General features: G+C 39.9%; 1 protein-coding gene across 3 annotated transcripts in view; it reads left to right on the top strand.

Annotated features, from left to right (window-relative positions):
* MTCL1 (microtubule crosslinking factor 1) overlaps positions 1-20,202 on the top strand; it is a 48,833-nt gene that overhangs the window by 7,722 nt on the left and 20,909 nt on the right. For all 3 annotated transcript variants that reach the window (XM_048289568.1, XM_048289567.1, XM_048289569.1), the window contains 5 exons: positions 473-628; positions 8,194-8,286; positions 11,102-11,332; positions 12,896-13,084; positions 19,216-19,383. In XM_048289568.1, the coding sequence (XP_048145525.1) occupies positions 473-628; positions 8,194-8,286; positions 11,102-11,332; positions 12,896-13,084; positions 19,216-19,383 (837 nt within the window). The remainder of the gene's footprint in view (positions 1-472; positions 629-8,193; positions 8,287-11,101; positions 11,333-12,895; positions 13,085-19,215; positions 19,384-20,202) is intronic.

The raw sequence follows: 20,202 nt of genomic DNA, 5'->3' as shown, positions 1-20,202 counted from the left end.
CCTAACCGAGCAGCGAGTGAGAAGCTCTGTAGCCAGCGAAGGACTGCCTTGCCTAAAGCGTTGCCCATGGGCGCATGTCTAAACTGCCACAACTGCCACACTGGATATGGCTTTTCTGCACCGCACAAGTAAGGAAGGAAGAGCCTTGTGTCCCATATCCTTCATGACTTGTATGCTTGCTGTTGGTTTGACTCATGCATCCTCATTGCATGCGCCTCATAACCAGTGTTTGCATTCTTTTTTCCTCTCTTTCTCTTTTTTGCTTTTCAGATGTTTCAGCCCATCATTTTGCTCATCCTCATTTTGGTTTTGTTCTCTTCACTTTCTTATGCCACTGTATTTAAGTTGTTTTTTCTGTTCACGCTTTTCTTTGTCTTGTAGTTTTTCAGTCGTCTACCTTACCCATTTTTGTTTTCTTTATTCCCTCCTGTCCTTTTGTTTTTTTGTTATAAACCGCCCATGCACCTAACAGTCCAAACTGAGGGATCAGATGGAGTGGCAGCTCAAACAAGATCGTGGAGAGGAGCAAGAGATTCGCCACCAGCGAGCCACCACCGACCCACACCGCAGAGCTGATGGAGACATTAAACTCTACAGGCCAGGAGACAAGGGCTGTTTCAGTCTAGAGGTCAGCAAAGCAGCCCATCGTACTCACTGCCTCCTGCTGCCTTAGCCAGGAGATGAGTAGCAGAAGCCAGGGGCTGGGGGAGCAATTTAGATCAAATATGACACCCCTGTTGTGAAATTTGTGGTTGATCTCATTTGCCCCGTGCAGTTCCATGGAAGCAAATTGGTCCTAACTTTGAAGTCATCACCCTGCTCCCAGTAGCTTTGCCAAGGGTGAAAGTACAGCTCAGGGACCCACTACAACTGAGTATAGAAGTGAAAGACGTCCAGAAGATATTGTAATCCCTGATATTCAATCATGCTTCCAGATTTCACCTTAAATCTGGAAAGTCTACAGATAGAGATTGCTTTGCATTTTTCCTGTCAGTAAATGCTGGTGTGCATGGTGATTCTCAACAGGGAATACACCACCCTGCAGTTTCCAAAAAAGCTTATTTAAAGCATAATTCTCCATTGTTTGGGTTGTTGAGTACTTTTCCATTTGTCAAAAACATCAACCAGTTTTTATTTGAATCTTCATTCATGCAGAGGCCATGTCTGCCTCAGTAAACACCTCCTTAGCTGCTTTCTCATGAGCACGGTTGTCCATACACTGCAATTGGTCATGAAGAAAACAATTCTGCTCTGTCTCAATAAAGGTGGGCTTGGAGCAGTGAGAAACTTTTCTGCTGGCCTCTGGGAAGCCAATTCTTGAAACTGTGATGATTAGAGTAGCTTCTAGTGAGGGATGAGTTTTAACATGTTTTTAATTCTATAGACACACGAAGAAGCCTTAATATATCTGAAACCCCTAACTGAGTCTGGGTGCTGGCTGGGGCAGCTGGGTTTGCAAGTAAACAATTGCAAGACCTAGAAACCAGGGGTAGGAAGATAAAAACTTCAGGGCAGCTGGTAGCCAAACAGCATGGTGATGTCTTGAATATTAAAAGGAAGGGTGGCCCTTCATCTTAACACAGGTAATTCTTTGCTGGTTTTGTTTGGTTTGGTTTAAAATATCCTGACAGCACAGAGTTTTGGTAGGATTAGAACAATAAATTTGTTTAGCAGCGTCTTTTCCAACTTTTCACTTGTAACAGTGATAAAAGACCTCAGGAAGGATATCTGATAAATCCAGGACACCATAAGCCTCTCACTGAAGGGTAAAGTAATTCTTCCTCACCTGTGAAAGGGGCTGATGAGGTAGAGAAATCTTGCTGTTCAGCACGGATCCCTTTGCAATCAGAAATCGTTATTGCTCCATAGTTATGGTAGATAGGGTCAGAAAATTACTCCAGCAATATTTCATTACAATATTTCTGTTTAAATTCTGTCATATTTATTGGTTCCCCGTTATCTTAGATCAGTGTTGTTTTCATATTAAGGTCTGTATATGTAAGGCCTCTGTTAGGATTAGGGATTTGGCTAATTTTGGCACAATACCTTTTTTTTTCCCTCTCCCAGGATGGGATGATGTATAAGATATGTACAGCAAACTGTGCTTGAACAGAGGATGGACAGTTTTCACACCATAGCCTGACAAAGAACAAACCAGTAATTATAATCAAAGGTAGAGAATAACCAGTTTAGAACCTGATGTGCTCAAAATATGAGCAAGGCTGGGGCTCAAAGAGTCTCACTTGAGAAAATGTGAAAGACTAAGGTGTTTTTTCAGTCACAATTACTTAAGTGACAAAGAATATTACAGTGCTTTATGCTAAAACTTTTCAGTGGGTCAGCAGCCTGTGGAAATCTTAAAATCTGTAGTAGTCAAACCTAAGTGAAGCAGATTTATCAAAATAATTTTGGAAGTTGTCATTTTTAATTTCATTATTCATTTTAGTTTCATTATTCAATTTAATTATTTTAATACAATTTTTTTTATTTCATACACTCCACTAGCAAAAACTGCTAATTTTTTTTGTTCCAGATGAATGAGCAGGAAAAAATACTATTCAAATACCAAAGGGGTCTTTTTATTACCACAGAAGTTTCAAATGGAGACTCAAACCTTTTAATGCCCACAGTGGGTATGACTACATGAGTTTTTATCTGCTTTGACTTAAGGAGTGAAAATGTACATACTGGCCACTGGACAACATTGATTGATGATCTTCTTACTGTGTGTGGACATTCAGCATGAAAACAGCACATTTCATTTCGCTGAGGAAAATGTTTTCTTTTTATTCAAGCAAGCCCATTTATCTTTTTTTTTCCAAGCTGAATTTTAAATTAAAATTTTCACAAGCAATGCCAAACAGTTTCCATATAGCAATTTCTTCTATTTTTAAAAATGAGCACTGTGGGAGCCTAATGGTTTGATTAAATACAATAAATGCAGACAGACATGTGCTTGAAACTACCCCGTAGCCTAACTGTAAACATCTGCCATTGTTTGGGATTTGCACTGCAGTTGTTAGTGCAACAATATTATTAGAATGTGTTTGCATGTTAAGGAGGTGGGTTAGAGCCCCAGTCCAAGGGAAATTATATCTTGAAATTGCCTTAAGAGCAAGGCTTTGTTTTCTTGCTGAAACAAGCCTTTCAGCTGCTGTTGTGGGAGGCTGGAGCCCATTGGAGTGGATGTTCGATCCATTATTCATGATTTTAGCAGCGCTCTGTTATGGTGGGAGGGGGAGATCATTCTTTACTATCCAAGGAAAAAGCAGGTGAACTAGTAAGAATTGCCACGACTAAAACAAACAGGAGAACTGAAAAAGGTAACATGGAGCAAACATCCTATGGCAACAAATGGAAAGCAGTGGGAAAATTGTAAATAATTTTTCATCTGGTGAATTTTACCAGTGGAATATCCATAAACGAAAGGCAGTTTTCTTAAGCAGTCTCCTCCTGTTTATTCAGAAGACATTCTGAAGAAGAAAAATGTCACTCTTTCAAATGACCAGATATGGCTTGTATTTGATATTTGATGCTTTAATTTGGAGCTGTATCTCCTAGTTCTCTTCCTTCAGGGAATATCAGTTCTGCCTTTACCTGAACAAGTATATATCAAAGGCAAAAGCACTTGGCATTTCAGATTTTGATTATTTTAATACATGGCTTTTAAAGACTTGCACATTTGGTTCTGTGCAGAAAAATACCATAAAATCTCTGACACTCATAGGTTGTGGAAAAAGAACCACTGAAAGGAACTCATGTAAAAGGGGTGAATTGTCACCAGAGATTTAAAATAAAAGCAAATAGTCTGGAGAATGTGAGAGCATGTCTTAAACAACAAGTTTTCCTCAAGGTCTAGTAATAAAATAGGAATAGCACACACTGAAGAATAATTTCTTCTAAGCCATTCTTAATATGTTTGCCCATTTTCCTTACTTACTCCGATATGAAATGTATAACTCTAAGTTAATTACTGGGTTAAGCGTGGACCAACCAGATGCAGTGATGTGCAAGTTAGGTAAGTCAATTTACTACCTGCTTTGAATCAAAACTTCTGTATGGATCCATTTTGGACATATGAGGAGAATTTTGATCTGCATTTTGAATGTTCTATTTTTTAACTAGTGCTGTTTCTGTGCAATTTTCATAATTCCATGTGAGAGCCTTTCAGCTGTATGGTTTTTGCAGCAGGTCCCAGTCATGTGCTGAAAATTTGCACACCCATTTCTCTGGTTAAAGATTTTGTTTTCCCAGAAAGGAAACAGTGAATGGTTTACACATTGTGACTTTTTTTCTTCTGGTAAAAAAAGCAAACAGAACAACAACAGCTAGGGACCACATAGAAAGTTGTATGTCTTACGTCCACTATTCCTCCAATGCAAAGTTGTGGGAAGAAGAAAGATAAACTGATGCTGTGATTATTCCTTCCCACCAAGATTAGGGGAAGCAAGAATAATTTACTTTGATGTATTGTATTCTTTCTTGCTATGTAATGTTCTGTAGAGGTTGACAATATAATGGCTTAAAAGACCCTTTATGATGTAAATCTGGATATCTGAGTCCTAACTGAACTTGGTGAGGCTTTGTATACTATCCATATAATGAGATGGATTTTTAAAGACTTGGAGCAAAGTGTTCTGTGTTTTCCCAAACTCAGGGAACTTTCATATAAGCATAGACAAATAATCACACAGCTGCCTATTGCCTATTCTACACTAGCAAATGGAATATATGTCATCTATTTTTAAGGGGTGAGAAGAAGAGTACATCTTCAGAATCAGCCTCTGCAAATTCAGTTAGATGTGAATTGCATGTAAAAAACATTGCAAAAGGCACTGGAACTTTCTTTGTGATTGTTGCATGCAATGGTCAGCTGTCAAAGTGTGAAAAAGTAGCAATTTTTAAACTATGTGTTCAAATGTAAGATCCAAATATCAAAGCATTATAATGTAGCTTTAGAGGAGGAGCATAAAATATTCATCTTTTGACTTCCTTGGAATTGCACGCAAATGCTGGAGAGCCTCATTCTACCCTGGCTCCTCAGGCCTTATTTTGTTTGATCATTTCTGGGGAAAAAAAAAAGCTTAAGAGAAAGATTCCATGAAATTTCATGTTCATGGTTGTTGCATATAAATTGATTAAGTTTGCAGGCGAATTGAGATTGTAATTAGCTACGGTAAAATGGAGAAAACAGACAAGTAAAACCCAGCCTTGTCTTGGATGGCAATCTTGTAAATACAAGTCATGGCAGAAATGTGGGATTGTGTGAGCTGGAAAGTAACCTGAAAAGCTGTGAACACTGAGAGGGGAGAAAAGGGGTCAGTACAGTGAGGGAGCAGTGGCGAAGTCCCCAGGCATGGATGACTTTTCTCTGCACGTCCTCTTGAGGTAAAGACACCGGCATGGATTAGCTTGCTCTGGAGTGATAACAGGTGAGATAAAAGGACTGAGCAGAAGGATTTGGCAGTGCCTGTCTGAGGGCACAGGAGTGGAGGTGCATCTGGTAATGCAATAACTGGGGTACATGGGAAACCATTAGTCGGTGTTGAGCTGTGGATGAGTGCAGCTGTTTCTGTGGTGCTGTGGTAGAGTAGCACTAGCTCGTAGTTCCCATGGTATTGTGTTTGTATGTCTGGTTGTAGTGAGTTTGTGTCTGTTCTGTGGTGTCAGTACATTGTGTGGTGGCTGTAATATTCGGGCTGTTTTCCATTTGTGTAGCATTCCTTAATGAGAACAAAGGAAACAAAGAACGGAATATAACAGGTTATCAACTTTTGTGTCCATTTTGTAGTAGTGTTGCTTTACAGAACAAAACAAAACCACAGTTGTGCCACATGCTATACCCTGCTGATTGTATGATAGGGGACTGATCTCCACGTATAAACATACAGACATCCATCAGTGCAGTACCAGGTACCTGAACTGCATACACAAATATTACATGATACATTTCTAAATATTATTCATTCACTATCCTAATAGATTGTTTAGCAGCAATCTATTAGGCACTTAGGCAGCCTTACCTCCCATTATTTGAAGAGTGCAGATATCCCAGTGCATCTGGTAGAAATGGCATTGTATTTAATTATAGACTAGGAAGAGTTCTCAGGTTGCATTGGAAGGAAAAAGGTGTGCAGCTCTGCATTCATGCACTAGCTGCTTTTCAACTTTAATTACAAAAATGTATTGTCCTTAAAGAGGCAAAGCAGTTGTGACGTGATTTTCACGCAGTGTGCCCGTGATACTGCATCTGCCTTTATGATACATTTAATTTCTTTTCAGTAATTCCAACAGTTACCATGTAATCCTAGCACCCAAGTTCCCTGAAACTTGGCTTTGCATGGGCTACATATTTACTAAAAATTTGGATGAGTTAATAATTTTGAATTCATAGAGGGAAGGAACAGACTCTTTTTTTTAAATTATGCATTAATTAACTGATACATTGTTTTTTATTTGCCATCTTCCTAAAGAAGCCTGATCAGAATAAAGTAATGCAGAAAGTCCTGATGAAAGTAATTTTTCCTTTATTGCATGAGAGAATTAACAATTTACAAATGCTTGTGCAAAACTGACAAATCCCATCACAAGAAGTTCTTTTCAAATTACTTGTGAGACCAAATTTTGACCTTTTGCACTACAAAATGTCTGCAGACACATTACAGAGACAGATGAAATTGATAAGGCAGATAATGTTCTCTTAGTCACTTTATGTGTACCTTTCAGAGGGATGGAAGTGTCTTTTCCTCAGGTACAAAACAGACATGCACAAGTCAATAAATGACTCAAGTAAAGAAGGAACTGATAGGGCCCAGAAAGTATATGTAGGTCCTCTTCTGATTTTCAGCAGAGTATGGTCCTGCAGGTGGTTTTTGGGATACTTCCATTTGCCTTATCTCATTTTTCCCTAGAAGAGGAGTGAGGAGTGTCTGTTCCAGTGAGAAATACACTGTGAATAACCAAAATGTTCCAACAAGGGCTGTGTGGCCTGAACAGCAGCAGCTGCTGGCTTTGCTCTTGGGAAGTGGGACGAGTGCCTGGGGAGGGGGCGGGTGCCGGGGCCGATGCTTCAGGGAAATGGCAACACAGCCCAGGAGAGCAGTCCCACGACCTTCCTTATGTTCTTGCAGCTGCTGAGGTTGGAGCATGCAGGACATGGGCCAGCTGAGAATTTGGGATTACGCTTTGAAGCCTGAAGCAATCCTGTCTTTAAAAACATCTTTGCTCTGGGAAGTAAGAGTTTGGTGCTGTAGTGTTTTCTGTGGTCACACATGTGAAGAGGATGGCACCCAGCCAAGCATTGCTTTTGTACAGATAAATCAGTTTTAGCACCAATGTGAGAGACACAAAGTGAAGGGCACAGAAAGTTCTGATCAGCAGTATAAATGCCACAAGATTAATTAACGTAGTATAAATAATGAGATCTGACTCTGCCTTCTTGGGTCTTTATTTCTGAGTTAAGTAACTTTCAGGAGTGAAGTTGATGGGATGCCAAACTTAATGAGAACATGAAATTGAAGGTATTAAGATTAAAACAGTATTGGACCTGAAAGGGGGGATACTTAATTATTTTGGTCAGATATCAGGCTCACACAGCTTATCACTGTGACATTTTTGTAGTAATTATTTTGAGTAGAAATCACAGCATGAAGTTGTCTTGTGCAAAGAGCTGTCTTGTATCTGAAGAAAGTGACCTTAGGTATGCTTAGCTGGTTTACTAAATGCTATCCCATTAACTGCCCAATCAAAACTGTTGCCAATGAGTAAGTAATTAGGTACAATATACATGCATTAGATTAATCTTGTGCAGAGATGTTAAAATTTTATAGCTTGTATTATGATGAAGAAATGTACCACCAAACACGTAATCCTGCAAACAGGAGTCTCAGCTATTCGAGTGCAAACCCAGAGCAGAGGCCTGAAGAGAATATGCAATATGTAACATCAGCATCCCAGCTTTAGTTTCCAGAAGCCACACAGGAAATTCCCACACAGATTAAGGGCATTGCTATTTATTTGCACACTGTGCTTTGGTTTTAACTATTGATAACCCTGAGTTGTGCAGATGTCTGTCCTGCGGTTCTTTTCTTTTTCTTTTTTCCTTTCTTTTACACCCCGGAGACACATTTTCTGCTAAACCTATCCCTTTGTCCTGCTGATCAGCTCAGGGATTCCCATGTTTTACCTGTACAGAATGTATCGATACAGGAGCTTCAGGCTCAGCTTGAGCAGGAGACAAGACTTCACCGAGAGGAACAAGAAAAGTTTACAGAAAGGATCATCCAGGTAAATACAAAACCCACATGCTGGGAGAGACGCATGACCATCATGTGTGATGTGAGCCTGGTTTGTCAGGACTGTGGGAACTTGTGTCCTGATGCCTGTGCCTGTCTGATCTTGTCTGAGTAAATGAAGAATCTGGAATCTGGGGAAATCTCAACTCAAGCCTCTTTTGCCACTTCAAATCTGGCTTCTCTGCTTGGTGGAGCGTTTTGTCCTCCCCTCTGCAGGGGAAATTGTGGTAGAGACATGAAATACTGCATGGAGAATTCTGTCACCCTTCAGCTCTCCGTGAGCTGGAGAAGGGTGCATTTGATCCCTGGGAGCTCAGTTCAGCTCTATACCTTATTCTGACTTCTCCTAGCCCAAAGAAAATCCAGCACTTCTCTGAAGTTAGAGGAGTTGTTATGCACACATAGCTGAGAAACAAATCAGGACATTCTTGTATTTCTCAGTATTCAATGCTTCCAATCTTCTTATTAATAACTGGTGAATAAATCATATTTTTTTACATGAGCTCCCCCTGCTCTTTTGAAGGCTGGAACAGATTAGTCAATCATTCTGTGATCTCTAGCTCCTAGAGCGAAAAAAATCTGTTGCTAATTTCTGCAGGCTGTTTGGCTCTTAACCGAAGTTTTCTTTTTAAATTTACTTTATAGACTAAATTCAGCATAATTGTTGCATACTGAAAAGAATTTTTCCTTGTGCCAACTAATCTCTTTATGCCCAAGTGGTATCTCTCAGTTTTTTCATAACTAACTTCAATTTTCAGTTGATCTCCACAGGAGCTTTCCACTGGAGCTTTTGAAGGCAACCAGTCAATTGATTTCCTTCCTAGTTGCCTTGGCTGTGAAAGCTTTTTGGAAGCTATGCCTGCCTCTTAAAGTTCTTTTCTTTTGCAATTGCTATCCATTGAAAAAGCATAATACTCTATAAATCTACCTCCACTAGGGTCTTCTGCAAGAATTCATGACACAGGGACTTGAAATATAACAGCTTGTAAAAACAATGACAAATGCACCAAAATCAAAGCTAGCTGTTCATGTTGACAGCCAGCAGAAATAGCAGAATAAAAGCATCTTCTGGATTCTTCATTTTTCTTCCAGATTATGCCCATCCTGTTGATAATGTACTTTTTTTATTAGCTTCCAGGATTGCTGGTGAAAATTACTCAGATTTTTGCTGTATTTAACCATAACTTCATCTGGTGGAAGAATCATCATCAAATCTACTTATTTCTTCCTGTAAAAATTAAATTTAAAATCAGCCTTTCTTTTATTATTTCACTTTTAGGAATGTTTAATGACATCAAATTAATGTGTGCTAGCAGTGTACAATCTCCATGAGTGTTATTCAGAGTTGTGTGTATGCGTTTCAGGCCATTATGACTAATTTTGTTCCACACTACTTTTAAGCTTCATTTTAAACACCTTTAAACTAGCAACTACTGTAAATAACTTCAATTTAATTGTGAACTTTTGTTAAGACATAGTAGCATAGATGGTAAACATTTACATTATGCCAGAGCACATCATTTAGATGGCAGGCAAGTCCTTGGTAAATTGTCTAGTATGGACTGGTAGCCTGTTTCAGAAGCATCTGAATGCTGCCATGAAAATCAAACACATATTTCTTAGCAGTATTTATTGCTAGGTAGTCCTAGTCCCTGAAATATTCTTTATTCTTATGTGAACATTGTTTGTTGCAGGGTGCATTCCAATGGTTTGGATTGTTGTGGTCATTAGTGTACCATGGCTTTCACAGATTTCATCTATGGAACTGGTCAGGAAAAAGGGAGGCTGTTGTTCTGCAGAATGGACAACAGAAACTGGCACCTGTAAACAGTGACTCTGTACTCATTTTCCATCTGCATTTTCTTCATCAATGAAGAAGCCACCGCTTGTTTGAAGTGGAAACATTTTCTCATCCATGCACAATATGAGATGTTGTACAACTAACTTGTACAAGTGCTTTTGGGTTCAGGTCATGCCGCAGTTTGATTTTTATATATTGGGGGAGAGGTCATGTTTAAAGAATGATGTTTCAGGCGGGCTTGCATTGAAACAGGTGTAATTATACGTGTCCTCTAAAGAATGAGCTCTTCTTGGTGTTTTTAGTACTAAGGCTGAGACATGTCGAATGCTGACTTACAATCTGTTCCTGTCTCTTCAGTTCCTGCTTGTGTCCCAGGTAGTCATGCCAGAATGAGAGACTGTTTAGTGTGGTATCATTCAGATGCCTTCAAGTATGAACTGCGAGAAGTGAGGGAGCAATTGTTGTATCTGAAGTACTGGAAGTGGTTTCTTCAGAAGTGTTGCCCTTCTAGAGGCAGAGGGAGACGTAGCCACTGTGGAAGGATTGAGTCTGTGGCTCTGGAGAGAAGTTGCAAGGAAAATATTTCAGGTTGTCTAAAGGGCAGCTGTGATCCCACCTTGTACGAATGGCTGCAAATGCATTTAGTGTGTGTGATATGTGCAGCAGTGTGGGCTGGTGGCTGTGCTGGGAACCTACTGCAGAGATACAATCAAGAGGGGGAGGAAAATATGAATACTATAAAATGTTCAACCAGCATCAGAGCTGTTGTACATCTTTGAAGTAAATATCCACTTCCATGGCAGGTTACTTTCATATGGTTATCTAAGCAAAACTTACCATGTGCTATCCTCTAATTTCCTTATTGAGTTTACTGAGCCAAACTCAATAGCTACTCACTACTGGTGAAAATTAGAGATTTCAGTTTGTCTCACCCAATGAAGTACAAGTCCTGGAGACTGCCCCAGGACACCACCCCACTGACATGTTGCCTGTTATTCCATTAAAGCTGGAGGAGGAGCATATGCAGACCCTGCGGAGGAAAGACTTGGAAGTGCAGAGCTTGACTTTGCAGAACAAACTGGAAGAGAAGACCTGGAGTCAGGAGAAAAATCTGCTGCAGCAAGAACTCAGGCATTTCAAGCAGGACACCTTTCTCCTGTATGTCAAACTGAAGTGGCTGCTGAAACACTGGCGGCAAGGCAAGCGAATGGAGGATGAAGGGGAGGACACATTAGAGGTAAGTGTCCCACCTTAACAACCCAGATGAGTGCTGGGATGTCCCTTCTTTAAGTGTAGACTTGAAATATGATGTGGCATCAGCAGTTTTAAAATTGCACATATGTTGAAAGGGGATTCAAATTAAACATGAAAGCTTAAGTTGGCTTATGCTGAAGTATATTCTGCATGATATGTTACAGATCACCCATCTTTAAATGGAAACCCTCAACTAGTACAAACAGCTGGTCCTGAAAAACTCTCTCATAGCAAATGCAAAATTAATTAGGTCTCAGAGATATGACTCCTGAGTAATTTTTTGAAAGCAAAAAAGCACATTAGCAAGGTGAGGGAGTCAAATCTGTTTAGATGGATTGAGCTGTTGTTTTTCTCATCCCGTGCACAGTGTGTTCCTTACAAAGCCTTCAGCAATACAGACGGAGGGAAGCTCTGTTTCTGTGCTCACAGGAGAATTACACAGCTTCTTGTGGGAACTCACAGTGAATCATCCTTTTTTGTTCCCCCTCTCCATACATGCGTCTATCGCCGTCAGCAGCAGTACACCAGTCGTCATCACGGTGCTTTTCCAAGTAGAGGCTAAATCAAGATCAGGAATTTCAGAAGTACATGACAACCTGGAATCCCCAAGCTGACACATCTCAGCAGGGGTGTGGTTGCCAGCCAACACTCACTGTGAAGGAAGTGTTGAGTTGCACACCCAGAACTACCGTTTGCTTCTTAGCTAAAGAAAAAAAAATAAAGTGTTTCCCCATTCTGATATTTTATACTAAATTCTTGAGAACAATAGATTTGTTTTGCAGGTTCATGTGATTCTGAAGCCATGTGGTAAGCAACAAAGTAATTTTTCTCAGTATTGTTGATGCTTTTGTGTGCCTAGTGTTTTTCAAGGTTTGCTGCATTTGGCAGTACAAGTAACCTTTCAGGTCTGGTCAGAGTATGCTTAAGTTGAATACTCCAATGTTTTGTATTCTTAGATAAAGGGTGGATGAACATCTTCACTTTCATCTGCTGTGGTAATATGAGTCAGAAACAAGAGATTAGTAACTACTTAGAAGTAATTTTCTTCTACTTTACTTCAGCAGCATTAATTTGCTTCTGTGTAAACTGGCTCATCTTCTAATACCAAAAAGCTTTCATTTCTTGACTGTTCAGGATTTTTGTCTGGTTAATTTATAATCCGCCCAGCTCTAGTCATAATTGGAGTCACGTTTTACTCATGCTTTGCAGAAAATAAAGTGATAGATTTGGATACTTCCTAATCTCCATTGCTTCATCACACAATACACCAGTGTCTTTTAGTTTTTGATTAATGTGTGATGGATTATATCCATCATATGACATTACACCCATCTCAGGTGCATAGATCCCGTGTTACAGGCCTGTAGAGTGTTGTGTTCACATGTGCAATATGTCATATACCACCCAAAGATCAGTTCTGTAGCCTGAGTTGAAGTCAATATATGCCACCATGGAGATGCAGTCCCTTCCCCTTGGTCCTTCCATAGATTTCTGGCCCCAGAGGTAAATGGCAAAAGCGTGTTCTGTGTTCCCTCTTGCATTCTAGATCGAGCACCCTGAGGCCCTCCCAGACTTGGGCATTCAGTCTGAGCAGAAGGCAAATGATGCAGAGAGAGAGGAGGAGGAAGAGGATGTTGTGTTTGCACTGACAGATTTCTCCCAGCGTCCCACCACGGAGAGCACTGATCATGGACCGCAGCTGCAGACTGCAGAATTACTGCAGCAGCAGAAGCAGGTACTACACCATTCATATATCTTGCCCTGGGAATGGAAACTCTGGATTTTTCGAGAGAGTTCTGTGCTGCTGTGTTAAATCACCTAGAATCATATTTGTGTAAACAATTCTAGCTACACAGCAATTAGAGTGAATTTCATCCATTATATTTATATTTAAATTTAATCATGAGCCACGTGATTACTGTTCTTCTGTTGACAGATGCTATCAGTGAAAAATCCTATTTCCTCTTGTGGCTGTTTGCCCAGAAACATCTATCAGAATGTGATGGTTTGCAGAATTTACATGCTCCTCTTGTCTGAGCATACCTATTGTACTCTGCTGTCAAGCTTTTAGCAAGAACATGTGATTTTATTTCCCTTAAATAATTTAAGAAAGTAGCACATGTATTTAATGTTTCCCTTAGAGATGATGGGAAAACAATGTAAAAGTTCCTTCCTGTCACTGGGCTTGTTTTTAAAAGCCCAAAAGCAAATCATGCCAATTTTTCACTGGCATATCCTGTGCCCTGACTGTGTGTCAGAGCACTGCCATATATCCTAGCTTTTTCCTTTTTACATTTAATAAACTAACCATCCTAACAATACAAATAAAAAACATTCAATGGAGACAGATTTCTTATATTTTTAAAATGGAAACTGTTCATATGAGAGGATCCTGTTACACGGATTTATTTGCAATCCTATATAGAATGGAGCTAGAATTCTATGTGAAAAAAAAATTCAAGGAAAAAAAAGTCTTCAGTCTGTATGCCTGATGTCCCTTCTCTATCCAGGCCCTTGACTTGGGAGCCTGCTCCACAGTGACAGCTCTCAGGCAAATATGTACTCCCTATGATCACAACAGTTGGCTGGAGTCACTGCAGGGCCTGGGGAGTGTGTGCCTCTTTGCATCTGAGTTCTTCACCTTGAATTCCCCTGACTCTCATGATTGTGGACAACCTGTTTGCTTACTGCCTATATGTTGCAGCAGGCAACAGAAGCCTCTATCACATAAAAAGGATATTCTCTTACTATTATTTTCTGTGAAGTGTGCTACCAAGTTAGTATTCATTTGCTCAATTTGGCATTTGGAAAGGTTCCATCTTGCTGCCAACCCTGTCTTCCTCTCAGCAAGCTCTTTTCTGATAAAGGCTGTAGAAGGCCATGGAAGAGATGTTCTTGAACATGTCTAACTGCATTCCATCTGTAGACTGATTTATTCTAGAATTAGTAAAATAAATATATACCAAAATGCTGTTTCTGTACAAACTCTGTCATGTACTAACCTTCCATATAGATCTCTTAAAATAACCAAGAACATTCAAATGAATGATGTACTGTTTGAAATAATCATTGCTTAGGCATTGTTCTCAATTAAGGCGGCAGAAATTGGCAACAAATTGCTTATAATTCATTTTTATTTACATCACAGAAGTTCCAGCTAATCTTGCTTACAAAAATGATCTGTAGGAACTGACCACATCTTGGTACCCCTCATGATAATGAATTGTGATGATATCCAAATGAACTTGTCAAGATAAAACAGATTCCTTGCTTTCCAACCAGGAAAAACTGTTATTTCAACACAGCAAGAATGAATGGGTTTGCTAAATATTCCTTATTTTAAGCACTATTATTTGTTTTGCCTACGCTTGCTAGGGCATCTTCTCACAAGCACTGATGTGCTGAAAAACACACTGAGTTTTGAGGGGTTTTCTGCAGGTTCCTTAAGCCCACAGCTGGAAAAAAACACTGTTTATACAGGGAATTTGGAGTGAGTGGTGCAGCTGGAAGTCTCCAAGGTTTGTACCTGCCCAGGAGAACCCAAAGTTTCTGCATCTACCTGACAAGCTCCAAGATGAAATGCATCAGCACTTACTTCACATGAGGAATGAAATATTTAGTTAGTCTAGGAGTGGCTGAGATAACTAGGTCAGAAAAAATAACGGGCTTATGACAACCTGAGGTTACCCATATTTATTTTTAACATTTAATGTTAATATTTGATGGCTTGTATTTTCAGCCTGCACGCTTGCTGCTGACTGTTTTACCCTGCCTGGAAAGTGGAATTATTTTGAGAAAAACTATAAACCCAGAGGCCTTAATTTCAACACGCAACTTTTAATTTTATATTACTGTGATTTGAGATACTCAGCTTGGTGGAAAGTATACCAATCCGGCTTGTCTGGGATTTTTATGTGGCCAGCGTGTGGAGGGATATAGGCATGGCAGAGCAGAAAGGGGAGAAAAAAGGTTAGTTGATGAGAGGCAGAGTAGATGGGAACTCTGAGAGGAGTCAACTCATCTTTCCCTGCATGGCATTGTCCCTTGGCTGGTAGCTGGGGGACACAGCAGAAAGAGTCAGGCAAGGTTAAGAGCCAGGCTGGAAGTTTGATCATGGGCAGGAGACAAACAGGTAAGTTGGACTGGGGGCACAGCAGAGGACAGCTTGCTGAAAGGCAGTGTTTCTATGTGTATGGCAAGAGATCAGGGAGAACAAGCCTGTGGATAAAGGAAGAGCTTTGTTTCAGTTGAATATAAAGGGTGAGATGCCTGTTAGATGTTGTAAGATAAGTAAGGAGAAAAGAATGTACACATCTGTGGTCCAGTGGAAAAAGCATCAAAAACAATACAGTAGTGTTGTTGCTGGAAGAGGTGTAAAGAAAATCCCCAATTTGATGTCTTTTCACTCATACAATGTTTGTTTTCAAAGCTTAGCTAAGAGAAAAGCCCAAAGGAATAGTCATTAAGCCCTAAATATACTAAAATGAGTTGCAACAAGATCCAGCTTATCTTTTGCCTAGATCTGTGATTAGACAGAAAAAAAACACAGGTTCTCATTTGCTGTTTAGACTCCTGACCTTGTGTTCTTAATTGACTGCTCTACTAAACTGCTTGTAATACCAGGCTGTGGCTAAAGTCTTCAGTGAAATTCTCAAGTGAAATTCTCAGAGAAAAATTAATTGTGATTAAAGCAGAACCAAACTGCAAACAGCTGCTCTTGTCCAAAATTTTTCTAGAGCTGAATGCTCCCATTTCTGTTGTTGACTCAATTTAGTAAATGCTCCAATGTCCTGGAATTTAATTGGAGTTTGCTACATAAAGGTTCTGCTCGTTGTCAGCTGTTTTTTCTATAAATCCAGAGCTGTGGATACAAGGCTTTAAACTTTTGTAAAGCCTTTGTAATTATCTTGTCTTGGATCAGTTGTGAATCAGTGAGGTTCCTCTAAGCTTTAAATTTTAGAAGCAGCTAAGGTGCTAAAGAGCCATCTCCTTGCATGGGAGACTGTCCAGAGAATCACAGCCATGCCAAATTTCTGCTGTGCAACATGCCTGAAAGGAAGGGGAAGACTATAACAGTACTCGTTTTGTATTTACAGGACTTAGTCTTATGAAGATGCTGTTCAGCAGTTTTGACAACAAAATCTAAAGCATGTCTAGATGTAAATATTGTATTTCAGAGCACATTCTCTCAAAAGTACTTTCTCTGTTCCCCAAAACCACTCCAGTTTGGCAAAACAGAAAAAAATGATTTCACAGACTTTTCCAACTTCAGACTGTAAATACAAAGTCATGCAGAAGAGACTTCTCTGCATGAGTACAAAGTATGTAACCAAAATTGGATCTATATTGGCAAGGTAATTAAAATCCCAGCAAGCCAGGGGGCACCTGGGGTACTTGTCTCATAACAGTGACATTGATGTAATGCCTCTAGAAATAAGAAATGCCCTCATCCCAGCAGGCTACAAACCTGCAATGAGGCTCTTTTGTCTCCTTTATGTGCTAGTCCATATCTTCTTTCTTTGCAAACCAAATTTTATAGGACCCTAAAATTATCAAATGTATGCACAGGAATGAGAGATGTAACTTGCTTTAGTGTCATTTGGTTTTATTTTTCTTCTCCCTCATTTCTCTTGTGGAACCTTTTGACTGCTTTGCCAGAGAAAGATTTATACAGCACACCAGAAAACACAGAACATGGTTCTTGAACGAAAGCACTTCACAGACATTTGGAGTTGAGGTTTTCAAAGAGGATGAGACCAGATTTTGATGCCTTCAGTACCCAGCAGCTTCTGTTATGACATTAATGGCAAAACTTCAAAGGAGTTCTCATTCTGATTATTACACAAGGGGCTTGAGATGTTTGGAGAATTTAGCCTTAATTAGGTAGTAGAATGAAAATGCATGGTGGAAACATAAAATCTCATTGCATATTGAATAGTAGGTGATCTTATATGCATGATGGAGACTGCTGCTGGATAGCAGGAAACTGCTAATTGGCATTAAATGTTAATGGAATTAATTCTGCTTCTGTGGGTGCATTTCTTGCAAAACCCCATCTTGTACACCATCACATTTCATTAGCCCAAACAGATAGGTCAGTGAATGAGCACCTGCAGTCATTTCCCTACATCTAGCATACTTTTGCTGATGCATTGAATAGCTTGGGAAAAGTAGACCACATTTGTTTGTTTTTTAAAGAAAAAAGGCACCTTGGCATGTTTGATCAGTGATTACAAAAATGGGTGAGGTGGGTTCACTGATGCCAAAAATCTGATGAACATATGAAGTCAGCTTAGTTGTCTGCATAAAAATTTGTAAGTATTGCCACTGAAAAAAGCACATGACAATTATTTAGATTTTTGTGTACATCTGTTTACTTGTCTTCAAAGAAGCCCCCATGTAGTTACTTCATGAAATACCAGATAAGAGGAAATACAGGAAGCCTTCACTTGGGAAAACAAATGGAAAATAAAGTCAATTACACTATCATGCAAGGATGGAGACAGCTAATCTGAGTCAGGCCTTCCCAGTGAAGTTAACACACTCATGAGAACCAGGTGATTAAATGCTGAATTTGTTGAGTAAGCTCTCCCATTTCTCTGTCCATTCTGTGCCTGCTAGTCAAGAATAATTTTCACTAAAATATTTTCTAATCTGGATAACTTGTCATGTACAATCTCTGGCTACTCCCTGGTGTTTGAGAAGCTTATTGGGAATATTTGATTTAAATTTTGGACAAATAAATAATATTATATATTTCTGTTTTCTGTTTCAATGACTCTAAAAAAAATGGTGGGAAACCTTTTCTTTTACTCATTCAGAACGAATATTTAGAAAACGTTTTTTGATATTTAACATAAAAATGACAGGTTTTGCAAGTGTCCAGAGAATCTGCAGAAAGTAAATGCCAAAACCAAGGGGAAAAAAATAAGATTTGAGTAAGAATATGTGATATCAGCTCTGGGCTAGGCTTTTAATTTAGCTCCATTCTTGGCTTCTGGCTAGCAAAAGAGCTCTGACAACATTTTCAGTATGGCCATGACACTCTCAACAAGACATGGGTGGGGGTTTGATCTTTGATCCCCTCTGGAAGAGGGCAAGTGGCCTCCCTGGCCTTCAAGCCTTTGGTACCAAGAAGGGTGCTGCTGCAAAGACAACCTGGGTGCAGCTGCCTGGCGTGGAGCAGGAATACAAAGTACAGACTACTGAAATACCTTAGCAGAGATACTCATCTCAAAACCTCACTTTATTTCCCAAAAGAATTTTATCTGATAATACAAAAGCATTGAAGATCAATCCCCTTTCTTTATATGTAGTTTACAAATATTTGGGATTCGATACTGAGCAATGACTGTATATGTGAGACAGCAACCTCAGGAACGATACTCTAGCTTTCGTTTACAGTATTAAAAAAAAAGTTAGTAATGTCCTCAGTCCAGAAAGATGCCTAGTGCCTTCTTCAGGATGACTTAAGTATCTCTGGCTTTCAGGAAGCATCAGCACTAGAGCTAATGAGAAGTAGAATTGCAGAATCGCAGAATCATAGAACCATTTAGGTTGGGAAAGACCTTTAAGATCATCAACTCCAACCATAAGCCTAACACTGCCAATTCCACCGCTAAACCGCATCCCAAAGTGTCACATCCACACATCTTTTAAATACCTTCAGGGATGGTGACTCAACCACTTCCTGAGCAGCCTGTAGACAGAGAAGGCATTGCTATTCTTGGTTTTCTCATGCAAAAGTTAGCCCAGGCACTTCCTCTTCCATGCAGAGGACACACAGTCATTTTTGCTCCTAAAAAATGAAACTGGAGATTAAAGCCAGCATCCAATGACAGCATTTTGTTTGCTTTGTTGTGGCAGGCAAGTGAAAACCGGAAGCTCCTGAACGCTCTGAAGGGTTTGCTGGATGACTTCCGCTCAGAGCTGCGGGACGAGGAGCGGGAGCGCCAGGGGCTCCAGCAGCAGTATGCCCTGCACAAGGCAGCCTGGGAGGTGGAAATGACTGAACTCAAGTGTCGCCTCGAACAGGTAACAGCCCCTGTGTCCAACACCTGTAAAGAACAGCTGAGGTGCTTAATGAAACAGGAAATTTATGACAAAGAGAAAAGGGACTTTATTTATGCATTTTATCCTGGTGTCTGAAAGCCCTCACCCGAAGCCTGACCAAAGCTTTGCCGCGTTAGCTGCCTCTTGGATTTCCAGTTGTCCCAGTACAAGGGCCCATGCAGTAGGCACTGTGAGGACAAAGGAACTGAACCTCTTGCTGTATTTTCTCAGCAGGCTTGGCTGGTAATGTATCAGCTGTGGTGATGAGACGTGGGTGTCTGTATTTATCGGAGAGAAAAATATCTTGATGTTGGCATGCTCACAATTAGTTCATCACTGTGCCTTGGCATGTAACGACTGCAGTATTTGATGCATAGGAGAGAGAAGAGTGATTCGACAACACTGAAGTGATAGATCAATATATTAATATTAAACCAGCCATTCAAAGCTACTGGTTAGTGATGGATGGCACCCCAATGAAGAGAGAGCTCTAGCTACCTGCCATGGGATACTGTTAGAAGCATTTGTGTAAAACCTGGTGCCAGGTGCTTCAGCGTCGTGTATGGCAGTTCACAGAAGATGTACTGTTTCTGAACCAGCATGAAAATAGATCAGCAAAAAACCCACAAGAATTCATTTCCAAAGCTGATGGCATAAAAGCTCTTGTTTTACACATTGAAGAGGGGAGAGGTGGGAGAATTAGTACATTCAGATCTTGAGAAAAATCGTTGAGCTTCTCTTCAGAAGGAAAATTTAATAAAAATATTCACTGTTGTGAGGGTGGTACATTTAGAAGTATTT

Source organism: Corvus hawaiiensis, chromosome 30 (assembly GCF_020740725.1).
Source record: "Corvus hawaiiensis isolate bCorHaw1 chromosome 30, bCorHaw1.pri.cur, whole genome shotgun sequence".
Classification (NCBI taxonomy): domain Eukaryota; kingdom Metazoa; phylum Chordata; class Aves; order Passeriformes; family Corvidae; genus Corvus; species Corvus hawaiiensis.
The sequence above is the reverse complement of the archived record's forward strand: the minus strand, read 5'-3'. Positions and strand labels throughout refer to the sequence as shown.